At 43.5% G+C, this 12,553-nt stretch overlaps 2 protein-coding genes across 3 annotated transcripts in view; both read right to left on the bottom strand.

Moving 5' to 3' along the window:
- The window catches only part of LOC132891543 (interferon-induced protein 44-like), a 92,253-nt gene that overhangs the window by 34,704 nt on the left and 44,996 nt on the right, over positions 1-12,553 (bottom strand). The gene's annotated exons all lie outside the window — the stretch shown is intronic.
- On the bottom strand, positions 6,950-7,469 carry LOC132892129 (zinc finger BED domain-containing protein 5-like). The gene is made up of 2 exons (XM_060930525.1): positions 7,175-7,469; positions 6,950-7,028 (listed from the first exon to the last, which is right to left on the bottom strand). The coding sequence occupies exons 1-2, from the start codon at positions 7,467-7,469 to the stop codon at positions 7,009-7,011; spliced, it is 315 nt and encodes a 104-aa protein (XP_060786508.1). The 3' UTR covers positions 6,950-7,008.

Raw genomic sequence — 12,553 nt, 5'->3', positions numbered from 1 at the left:
GGCTACATTTGAATGTGTCCATTTTGTGCTAACTGGGGCTGCACAACTCCAAGTAGTCCTGGTCTACCGTCCTCCAAAATCCTCCAACAATTTTCTATCTGAATTCTCAGGGTTACTCACAGCAGTCTGCCCCATGTCTCCATCCACCCTTGTTATTGGTGACTTTAACATTCATGTGGATTCCAGCAGCTGCCCCTTTGCTGCTGACTTTTTGTCACTCTTGGACTGCTTCAATATAGTACAGCATATGCGTGGTCCCACACATGCCAAAGGGCACACCTTGGACCTGGTGTGCTCTACTGGCACAACCCCCTCCCATCTGGAGTGTATGGACGTAGCCGTATCGGACCACCATGCCATCCTGTTTTCTGTACCTGTGCCCCTACCCAGACAGCGTACCAAATGGAAAATTATGTTCAGGAACATCAAAAGTGTCTGTATACCCATGCTTTCCAGCATGCTGGCAACACATCTTGCCTCCCATCCCCCCAGCCACACTGTGGATGGCTTGGTTGAGAACTACAACACTGCCCTCTCACTCAGCTTCGACACTGGTGCCCCTCTTAAGACTCGGTCTGTCTCCTTCACTCAACCTGCTCCCTGGTTCACCTCTGAACTCCGCCTATTGAAGGCGGCTGGGCGTCAACTTGAAAGGCTCTGCAAAAAATCTGGCCTCACCATCCATCATGAGGCCTACCAAAACCATGTCAGGATCTACAAAGAGGCACTTTCCAGGGTAAAATCGTCTTACTACTCCACTCTTATCAATAACCAACAGAATCACCCCAAGCTGTTCTTCTCAACTATCAACCACCTCCTCTACCCTCCAGATGCCCCTCAACCGTCTGATGCTGCTGAACTCTGCTTTAAATTTTGTAGCTTCTTCCAGCAAAAAGTGGACACCATCCACCAGCAGCTCCACCAGACATACACTTCACTTGATCCTGCACTGCACCAGGATGACTGCAGTTCTGCCACTGCATGCCAGCGCATGGGCACCTCAACCTCTGTAGTCTGTCCACCACAGTGCTGCCTCTCCTCCTTCTCCCCACTGGATGACAACCAGGTCATGGAGCTTGTGTCAAAAGTTAAGGCTTCCTCTTGCAAGCTCGATCCCATGCCTACTGCCCTGGTAAAGGCATGCCTTTCTACACTGTGCCCTACAATGGCCAATATCATCAACACCTCTCTGGCATCAGGGGTGGTGCCCACCAGCTTCAAGACAGCTGTAGTGGTTCCCATGCTCAAAAAGCCTGGCCTGGACCCGGATGACCCTAACAACTACCGCCCAATTTCCAATCTTCCCTTTCTCAATAAAATTCTGGAAAGAGCAGTGGCTGCTCCGCTACAGAGCCACGTGTCACACCATAACCTCTTCGAACCCCTTCAATCTGGTTTCAGAGTACACCACAGCACTGAGACTGCCCTCATCAAAATCATAAATGACCTCCTCATAGCCGCTGATAATGGCCTCATCAGCATCCTCATCCTCCTTGACCTCTCTGCCGCCTTTGACACTGTCTCCCATGCCATCCTTCTCAACTGTCTCTCTGAATACTTGGGCCTCACCAACACTGCTCTCTCCTGGTTTCACTCCTACCTCTCCAATAGGAAACAGTATATCACCATCAAGGACTCCAACTCTACCCCTGCCTCAGTCAACCATGGCGTGCCCCAGGGTTCAGTGCTAGGTCCCCTTCTGTTCACTATCTACATGCTCCCTCTTGGACAGATCATACGGCACCATGGACTCAACTTCTACTGCTATGCTGATGACACCCAGCTCTACATCAGCACCAAACCCTCTGCCCAGCTCCCCCCCTTCCACTTATCAAATGCCTTCATGAAATAAAAACATGGATGACAGCTAATCTACTCAAACTCATCTCATCTCATCATCTCTAGCCGCTTTATCCTTCTACAGGGTCGCAGGCAAGCTGGAGCCTATCCCAGCTGACTATGGGCGAAAGGCGGGGTACACCCTGGACAAGTCGCCAGGTCATCACAGGGCTGACACATAGAAACAGACAACCATTCACACCTACGGTCAATTTAGAGTCACCAGTTAACCTAACCTGCATGTCTTTGGACTGTGGGGGAAACCGGAGCACCCGGAGGAAACCCACGCGGACATGGGGAGAACAGGCAAACTCCACACAGAAAGGCCCTTGCCGGCCCTGGGGCTCGAACCCAGGACCTTCTTGTTGTGAGGCGACAGTGCTAACCACTACACCACCGTGCCGCCCTACTCAAACTCAACTGCAATAAAACAGAGCTTATGGTGGTGGCCCCTGGCTCACTAGCCAAGAAGGTTGGTGATCTTCGCCTTGATGTGGATGGCTGTACCATCATGCCATCCCCAGAAGCAAGAAACCTGGGTGTCATCCTGGACTCCAAGCTCTCATTCCAGACTCAAATCAAAAACACAACCAAATCTGCCTTCTTCCACCTTAAAAACATCTCAAGACTCCGGCCATCACTCTCTGACTCTGTGACTGAGACTCTCATCCATGCATTTATCCCTGCCCATCTGGACTACTGCAATGGAGTGTTGTATGGTCTGCCCAGCAAGGCCCTGGACAGACTACAGTATGTTCAGAACTCAGCTGCCAGAGTCCTAACCTGCACTAAGTTGTGGCAACACATCACCCCTGCACTCAAACAGCTTCACTGGCTCCCAGTCAAATCACGTATCTCATACAAAATTCTGCTCCTCACCTACAAATCCCTCCATGCACTTGCCCCACAGTACCTCTCTGACCTTCTCCACCCCCACTCCCAGTCTAGGTCCCTGCGGTCCTCTGCCAAGGACCAGCTCTCCATCCCCCGTACCAGGCTGCGGACCATAGGGGACAGAGCCTTCTGTGGAGCTGCCCCCACTCTCTGGAACAGTCTACCACTCCACATACGCCATGCCCCCACACTGATGTCTTTCAAAAAGCATCTCAAAACACACATGTTCACTGAGGCCTTTGGTCTCTAACTTACCCCCCCCCCCCCCCCATTTCCTCTTGTAAAGTGACCTTGGGTACCTTGAAAGGCGCTATACAAAACTAAGCTATTATTATTATTATTATTATTGCGTTTATTATTTGTGCAAGCATAGGCTTTGCACTCTGACATTTTTCAACAATGTTTTGTACATCCAGCTACATCACAGTGTCAGGAGCAGTGAGCCAATAAAGATACAGGAACCCTATCAATGATACTACATCATGCTGACCTTTAACACCACCCACAAAATGGCAATATGGCCCTTGAATGAGCAGGAATACAAAATAATTTTAAAGCATGACTTTATGCAACACAGTGTGACAATACAGGGTAGTCAAAATGCATTTGTGCAAAATGTTTAATATTTCTAACCTATGTTTATTTTTCACTGTGGGTACCCTTTAAAGGATTATTCACTGCCTGACTGAATCACCTAGCCTCAGTCTCATAAAGAGGGAGAGACCATGGCAACACCATCTCAAAGCCGACATGACAATCAGATATTACCGATACACTTTTCCTGTAGAACTTTTTTTGGAAGAAATGCATGTGAAGTACTCTGGCCATACACAGTACATGTCAATGCATGTTTACACTGGATGCAAAGAGAATGATGTTGGCCCTGCAAAACCAACCATGGCTATACACTCTATTTCCTCACCAAAACTTGAATGTGTGCTGCACAGTGATAAGCAAGACACTCTGTACAGCCTTGGGCTGCTTTTTTTTTTAACCTTGATATTTGCTTGAATGGCATTAAATGACTTTCTGAACAACCTACTAGGACACACCAGTCCTGTGATGAAGTCCAGGAACGCTGACAGTGAGTGTCAAACTGTGGTCAGCACTGAAGGAAGGAAAAACCCTCTGAAACGTGTTCGTTATTCAGTGGCATGACAAACAGTATGGAGGAGTAATAATGCATCTTCTGCTGTACACTCTCATCTGCCTGCCCTGTCTGTTGCATATCTTATGTCTTCTTATCAGACATCCACATTATCTGTGACCGAAACTTCGGAGAATGTGCCTGTTGTATCTTGTACACCACCATGATGTGCTCTACCTGCCGAACCAGATGGTGCCAGAAACTTCAACATTGTTCAAGGTGTCTTTTGTCTCCATAGAAGGAGGTGTGGCAAACTCAGAGCTCAGAGGGGAGTGGATCCTCCTGTTTCATCTTTGCTTGCCAGAGAGCCTTTTTATTCCTTTGATTTTTTCCCCCTCAAATCTCAAAACAGCCTTTGAGATTGGACCTGAGCTGGTGACAAAACACATTGGAGTTCTTCTTGCATGGACTATTTTTCCCATGCACACAAAACCACAGCCCTCAGGACAAAAACAAATCTCAAACTTCTTTGACACTGACTAGCTTGACTGGAAAACAGACTCATGAAAAGGAAGGAGTTGAGTGTTTGTGTAACTACTATTAAAGGTGCAAGAGGATGTATTCATTCAGAATTTTACATTGTTGTTTGGTGCCTAAATAGAAGGTATGTGACTTTAGTCAGGGCAAAAATGTCCAGAGGCAGTTTCATACATCCTTTTACAACCCTTATGATTTGAGCATAGGATGAAACAAGCTGTATTCCCTTTTTTGTAGGGTCAGTAATATGTTGATAAGCTCTGATGTGACTGGCTAGTTTGTAGCCAATCAGGCTCACATATATATACTCTAAGAAATGAAATAGTGATGATGTTCATATTATGTAACTTTATTGTGGTAAAATTACTATAACTATTAAGTTTTTACATAAAAAATAACAAGGTTTCATTGGAATAACGTAATAGTAAGAGATTTCAGGGCTACAAAACACAGAAGATTCAAACGAACATAACCATCTCACTTAAATCATACACGCACGCAAAGACACTCTACTATGATGCAGTTCCCAGACATGCGCAGTAACCACAGACCAAAGCAACCGTCGACACTCGCCCGCCGAAAATTTGGTAAGTACAGACGTTTCCTTAATAATACAGTGTGAAACTATCAGTGCGTTTACATGCACATAGAGAAAATCGAATTTCTCCCGTTGCTCGACTGAAATCGAAGTTCTAAATGCCATGGAAACACCTTAGCTAGGCTGAAATCGAACCGAACTTGATTTCTCGTAATCGAGCTACACGACCTAGATTATGCGATTGTAGCCGAGCTACGTAGTCGAGCTACTTACTTCAGCACTGCCCCTTCTGGAAGTGACGAGTGACGAGACCACAAGCGGGAAACACAACAGCCTTGGTCAGCATGACAACGAATCATGACAACAGCATGAATCTTTTCTTTTTGTGGCATTGTTTGCACTGTTAAAATTTAGCTCATTTACTGTATCACCAAATACATCTGTACAGCTGTTGCATAGCTGTGAATTGTGTACATAAACAAGTCACTGTATTTGTGTGTGTGTGTATATATATATATATATATATATAACATCTGAAGAATGTCAATAAAAACAAAACAATTGAACTTTTTGTGTGTTTATTAAGACATAAGTTAAATTGTAAGCAAAAAATGGACTTTAGAAAAATATTTTTGTAAGCAAAAAATGGACTTTAGAAAAATATACAATTGTGCAAAATAAGTTGTCTTACAAAACAGTGGTCTGTGCAGGACAGTTTGTAGCCATACAGTCTGTTAGAGCAAGCCTAACAGCTTGAGCACGGAACTTGTGAACACGGAACTGCCAGTGTTGCCAGATTGGGCGGTTTTAAGTGCATTTTGGCGGATTTGAACATGTTTTGGGTTGGAAAACGTCAGCAGTATCTGGCAACACTGCTGATAACTTTGTTTATACTCTTGAATAGCTCTTCTTCATGACGACAACCGGAAGTGTACCAACACGATGGGGCGTGTAGCGCCACCTGTGGCTCGGGTGCACAATGTACCTCACACAATAGCTCGATTTCCTTGTGTGCATGTAGGATTGGATTTCTCTGGCACCCCTGCTGGGACCCTTAGCTCGATTACCGACAGTAGCTCGATTTGGATGTGCATGTAAACGCACTGTGTGTGTTGTGTCAACCGACGATAAGTGTTTTCAGTTTTTATTGCACTCGGTCGTATATTTTGATATAGTTTGGAAAACGGTCATTGCTAGCTTAAATCACACACAGTTTCTTGCTAATGTGTTTATTCTCAGACACACTCAAGACACACAAATGACACTCTTTTTCACAAACGATGATAATGTAAAAATGACTTTAAATGAAACATATGGTAAGTTTCGAATAGTGTATTTTTTTTTCCGGGCGAGGTCAATACATAGTTGGCACAAGTCAAGTCAAGTTTATTGTCAAATATGCTATACATGCTCGACATACAGCACAGATGAAATTTCAGTCCTCTCTGACCCACGGTGCAAACAGGCAATGCAATAAATAAAAATAAAAATAGAATAAATGAAAAAAAACAAAAAAAAACAATATAAACAGTATAAACACTCTAGATAAGAACTAGACAGACTAAACACTCAAATAAACAATATAAACAGTATAAACACTAGAGAAGAACTAGACAGACTAAACACTCAGACGATATAAACAATATAAACACTCTAAATCAGTGGTTCTCAAACTTTTTTCACCAAGTACCACCTCAGAAAATACTTGGCTCTCCAAGTACCACCATAATGACCAACATTAAAATACAGTAGCATAGTAGGCCTAAGTATTCATTAAAAACCAGGCGGAGGTTTTCTTTAACAAGTATATTTAATACTGTTGGCCACTGTAACATTACACACAGTACTTTGAACAGTAACACTGTGTTTAAATATAGGAAAATAAAACACTGTACTTAAATAATGAATCAAATAAAATTAATTGCACATAAAAGTGAAATAAAACATTGTACTAAAATAAATATTAAAAGACAGTTCTTAAAGATTAAATGAAAATGTACTTAAAAGTTAAATAACTGTACTGTACTTAAATGTTAAGTAAAATAAGTACTGTACTTGATGTACTTGAAAAAAATCAAAACAGGCTATGCATAGCTGCAGTTCTTGCTGTTTCTTAACTCCAGTGACTGCTTTCTGAAACAGAAACACACACCCACAAACAGAGGAAGAACAATAAGGTTAAGAATAAAACAAAAGTGAGGAAAAGCATTAAGAATAACAGCTTATAATGTTAAATATACACAGAGTATTGACTGATTGACTATTGATTGACAACTTACTGAGCTTAATATGATGGGTGTGCATGCCTTTGTGAACACAGTCCTGCAACGTCCAATCCAAGCCATGCTCCTGGATGAACTTGTTCAGTAACTGGAATATTTGCTCTGATGTAGTTCTGGTCTCCAGTGATTTACAGAACAAAAAGTCCTCCTGCGCCACACCGTCATATTCATATCTCACATAAACCAATAAATTGGCCAAATCTGCAACATCTGTAGTCTCATCAAGCTGTATGGCAAAATATCTACTGTTCTTAATGCGCTCAATCAGTGTCTTTTTAACATCGTTAGCCATGTCGTTTATCCTTCTTGACATGGTGTCATTTGAAAGCGGCACCAAGTTTAACTCTCTGGCAGCTTTCTTTCCACACATGATATGTGTCATCTCCTTGGCTAATGGTAAACACAGCAGTTCCCAGATTGTGTGTGGCTTACCGGCTCTGGCGATCAGGAGGCTGGCACGATATGAAGCTTCCTGTGCTTTGGCTACAGGTGTACCATAGGACAGAATGGTGGACTTGGACTGCTTCAGTTCATCACATTTTCGTAAAAAAAAAATCCATTGGTTTGTCCTTTAGTGCTGTGTGTTTGGTTGTAAGATGCCGTTTGAGATGCGATGGTTTCATGGACTCATTGCTCAGAACGTCCCCGCATACAACACACTGCGGCCTGGGCAGCTCCTCTGTCCCGCTCCAAATGAATCCCAGTTTTATGTATTTTTCGTCATACTTCCTCCTCACTGGTTTCTGCTGTTTGCTAGCAGTTCTGGAGCTGGTTTTGCCACTGTCATTAGCATCTGCGCTCGGCTCACACACATCCTCTTCAGTTCTCCCTCTCTCTTGATCCACGCTCGCATTTGCGGATTTAAGCCACGACAGTAATTTTGTCATACTCGTCATAATTAGCAAAGCCACCTCCACCTTTTCCCATCACAGCCTAGTCTACCAATGGCGGATAACTGTCTGTCAGCGGAACCGGCGGGAATGCGTACATACGCTATGTATGGCTACCCAAAAGCACTTGCAAACTTTTTAAAATTATTAACTTAATTTGTATCTCCTTTCATTTTCTTGTCATCGGTTGATAAGATATTTTCATCCATTCGGATATTATGGATAGTATTTCACGTTTTATTTTTTAAATTTTATTTATATTTAATTAAGTGATTCTTTGGCGTACCACCAGAATGGAGCCCGCGTACCACTAGTGGTATGCTTACCTAGTCTGGCTAACGCGACGTCAAAGCTCTGTGAGCATTTGGTCTGGCAAAGATATTAAGCCCAACCGTTTCCCAAAGGCGTGGTTGACCCACCTCCCTGAAATGCCTCAGTTTGCTACTGGTCGAAGCCAGAAAAGGCTGTGATGAAGCTTAAACCAATCACATCACTCTTTCCTCTGACATATGTGACGCGACGGAAACTGCTTGAGTAACAGGAAGAAGATAAATACCTCCAGGGCTGCTCTTTGCTCCGTTTTCAATGAGAACTTCTCATTGAATGCTTTCAATACAGCATCTACCGCTGTGTCAAAGGCTTGCCGCTGCTCCATGTTCGTAATGTTTCTAGTGAATGAAACACTTCCGGCATAGATTCTGTAAACAATCTATGGCTTCTGGTTGCAGTTCTACTACGTCACTGCCTTGAACACGCCTCTACCCAGGGCCGTTGGAGATGCTCAAAGTTGATTGGCTCCCGATTTTTCGGGAGCTTGGAAGAGCTGGAGATAGCTTGCCTTGCCAGACTAAGCTTGCAACAGGCCCTCGTGTTGCGTCACACTTAGGATGGGCGGGCCCAGGCTAACGCGTACCACAGTTTGAGAATCACTGCTCTAGATAAAAATTAGACAAAGACTAAACACTTATAAACAGACAATATAAACAGTATAAACACTAGATAAGAACTAGACAGACTAAACACTCATATATACATACAGTGGGGCAAAAAAGTATTTAGTCAGCCACCAATTGTGCAAGTTCTCCCACTTAAAAAGATGAGAGAGGCCTGTAATTTTCATCATAGGTACACTTCAACTATGAGAGACAAAATGGGGGGAAAGAATCCAGGAAATCACATTGTAGGATTTTTAATGAATTAATTGGTAAATTCCTCGGTAAAATAAGTATTTGGTCACCTACAAACAAGCAAGATTTCTGGCTCGCACAGACCTGTAACTTCTTCATTAAGAGGCTTCTCTGTCCTCCACTCATTACCTGTATTAATGGCACCTGTTTGAACTCGTTATCAGAATAAAAGACACCTGTCCACAACCTCAAACAGTCACACTCCAAACTCCACTATGGCCAAGACCGAAGAGCTGTCAAAGGACACCAGAAACAAAATTGTAGACCTGCACCAGGCTGGGAAGACTGAATCTGCAATAGGTAAGCAGCTTGGTGTGAAGAAATCAACTGTGGGAGCAATTATTAGAAAATGGAAGACATACAAGACCACTGATAATCTCCCTCGATCTGGGGCTCCACGCAAGATCTCACCCTGTGGGGTCAAAATGATCACAAGAACGGTGAGCAAAAATCCCAGAACCACACAGGGGGACCTAGTGAATGACCTGCAGAGAGCTGCGACCAAAGTAACAAAGGCTACTATCAAGTAACACACTACGCCGCCAGGGACTCAAATCCTGCAGTGCCAGACGTGTCCCCCTGCTTAAGCCAGTACATGTCCAGACCCGTCTGAAGTTTGCTAGAGAGCATTTGGATGATCCAGAAGAGGATTGGGAGAATGTCATATGGTCAGATGAAACCAAAATAGAACTTTTTGGTAAAAACTCAACTTGTCGTGTTTGGAGGAGAAAGAATGCTGAGTTGCATCCAAAGAACACCATACCTACTGTGAAGCATGGGGGTGGAAACATCATGCTTTGGGGCTGTTTTTCTGCAAAGGGACCAGGACGACTGATCCGCGTAAAGGAAAGAATGAATGGGGCCATGTATCGTGAGATTTTGAGTGAAAACCTCCTTCCATCAAAACCTCCTTCAGCCCCAAAACATCACTGCTCTAGAGGAGATCTGCATGGAGGAATGGGCCAAAATACCAGCAACAGTGTATGAAAACCTTGTGAAGACTTACAGAAAACGTTTGACCTCTGTCATTGCCAACAAAGGGTATATAACAAAGTATTGAGATGAACTTTTTTTTATTGACCAAATACTTATTTTCCACCATAATTTGCAAATAAATTCTTTAAAAATTAGACAATGTGATTTACTGGATTTTTTTCTCATTTTGTCTCTCATAATTGAGGTATACCTACAGTGGTGCTTGAAAGTATGTGAACCCTTTAGAATTTGCTACATTTCTGCATAAATATGACCTAAAACATCATCAGATTTTCACACAAGTCCTAAAAGTAGATAAAGAGAACCCAGTTAAACAAATGAGACAAAAATATTATACTTGGTCATTTATTTATTGAGGAAAATGATCCAATATTACATATCCATGAGTGGCAAAAGTATGTGAACCTCTAGGATTAGCAGTTTATTTGAAGGTGAAATTAGTCACGTGTTTTCAATCAATGGGATGACAATCAGGTGTGAGTGGGCACCCTGTTTTATTCAAAGAACAGGGATCTATCAAAGTCTGATCTTCACAACACATGTTTGTGGAAGTGTATCATGGCACGAACAAAGGAAATTTCTGAGGACCTCAGAAAAAGCATTGTTGATGCTCATCAGGCTGGAAAAGGTTACAAAACCATCTCTAAAGAGTTTGGACTCCACCAATCCACAGTCAGACAGATTGTGTACAAATGGAGGAAATTCAAGACCATTGTTACCCTTCCCAGGAGTGGTCGAGCAACAAAGATCACTCCAAGAGCAAGGCGTGTAATAGTTGGCAAAGTCACAAAGGACCCCAGGGTAACTTCTAAGCAACTGAAGGCCTCTCTCACATTGGCTAATGTTAATGTTCATGAGTCCACCATCAGGGGAACACTGAACAACAATGGTGTGCATGGCAGGGTTGCAAGGAGAAAGCAACTGCTCTCCAAAAAGAGCATTGCTGCTCATCTGCAGTTTGCTAAAGGCCCGGTCCCACTGCACTTACGGATGCAAAGAGGATGTAAAACGTAAAAAAATCTTTGCCATCCGTTGGAAAACGCTATGCATCCGTTGTGTACTCATTGCATACGTGCTTCATACGCTCTATCCATCGAGCATCCGTCCACTGTGATTTCATCCGCGCAAAAAGTTTTGAGCTGCACAAAACTTTTAGAACGGATGAACTTTCCGCCGTGTACGATGTAAATCCGCGACATATATGAGCAACAAACGTTCTATGTCTGTTATCATCCATTAAACGTCTGCTGTATCCTCTCTGCATCCTCTGGGCATCCTCGCAACTCACATCCGCTGCAGCTGAAAATGGAAAGAGGGAGGAAAGATAAGGTACATGAAACGTCTATTCATCGTTAGTAGCACGGAAATAGAAAGGATGTAAGCGTATGCATCTCATATATGAAGTACTCAAAACGGACAAAGCGTTTATATCTGGGATGTATCTCGTATATTTAGGATGTCTGGAGTATGTCTAGAGTATGTAGAAGGACACCTAGCGGACAATCGATATTTTGTATAAAAAGGGGGAGAAAATCATCTAGTAGTAGAGATGTATCGATGTAGCCGCCAGCACGTCTTTCCGCTTTATGCTGATGGTGTGCGTGCTGCATCCCTTTATTTCCACGGAGCAGACGCAATTCATACCCCCCGCATGCGCAGTGAACGGTCTGCATCCGATATACATCCGCGCAACATCCCCTTTGTTTCCGTTAGGTGTACGTGATGCATTCCCTTCATCTGCTATGCATCCGCTCTTTCTGCTATGCGTCCGCTTCTCAGTTATCACCGGTAACCCCTTCGGAGCTGTCATCCACTTCCATCCACTTCCATCCACTTCCATCCGCTAGGCTTCCTATGAACATGCGTTTAACATCCCCGCTATATACTACCCACGTCCGTTCTTTTCCGTTCTGTTTTCGCAAATTTTCGCCAATTTTGTCCATTTCTGGAGCGGATGGAAACGGATAGAGCCACCCCCGAAATTTTGCTCATCCGCTGTGTCCTTTTTGCATACGTTTTGTGTCCATTGGCCAGTGGGACCGGGCCTTTAAGATCACGTGGACAAACCAGAAGGCTATTGGAAAAATGTTTTGTGGATGGATGAGACCAAAATAGAACTTTTGGGTTTAAATGAGAAGCGTTATGTTTGGAGAGAGGAAAACATTGCATTCCAGCATAAGAACCTTTTCCCATCTGTGAAACATGGTGGTGGTAGTATCATGGTTTGGGCCTGTTTTGCTGCATCTGGGCCAGGATGGCTTGCCATCATTGATGGAATGATGAATTCTGAATTATACCAGCAA

Source organism: Neoarius graeffei, chromosome 9, assembly GCF_027579695.1.
Source record: "Neoarius graeffei isolate fNeoGra1 chromosome 9, fNeoGra1.pri, whole genome shotgun sequence".
Classification (NCBI taxonomy): Eukaryota; Metazoa; Chordata; class Actinopteri; order Siluriformes; family Ariidae; genus Neoarius; species Neoarius graeffei.
The sequence above is the reverse complement of the archived record's forward strand: the minus strand, read 5'-3'. Positions and strand labels throughout refer to the sequence as shown.

Bases quoted from the DNA above. Each gene is read 5' to 3' on its own strand.
- LOC132892129 (XM_060930525.1), bottom strand. From the start codon at position 7,469: ATGGCTAACGATGTTAAAAAGACACTGATTGAGCGCATTAAGAACAGT. The intron at 7,029-7,174 runs GTAAGTTGTCAA...TTTCTGTTTCAG, and splicing joins CACCCATCATATTAAGCTCA to AAAGCAGTCACTGGAGTTAA.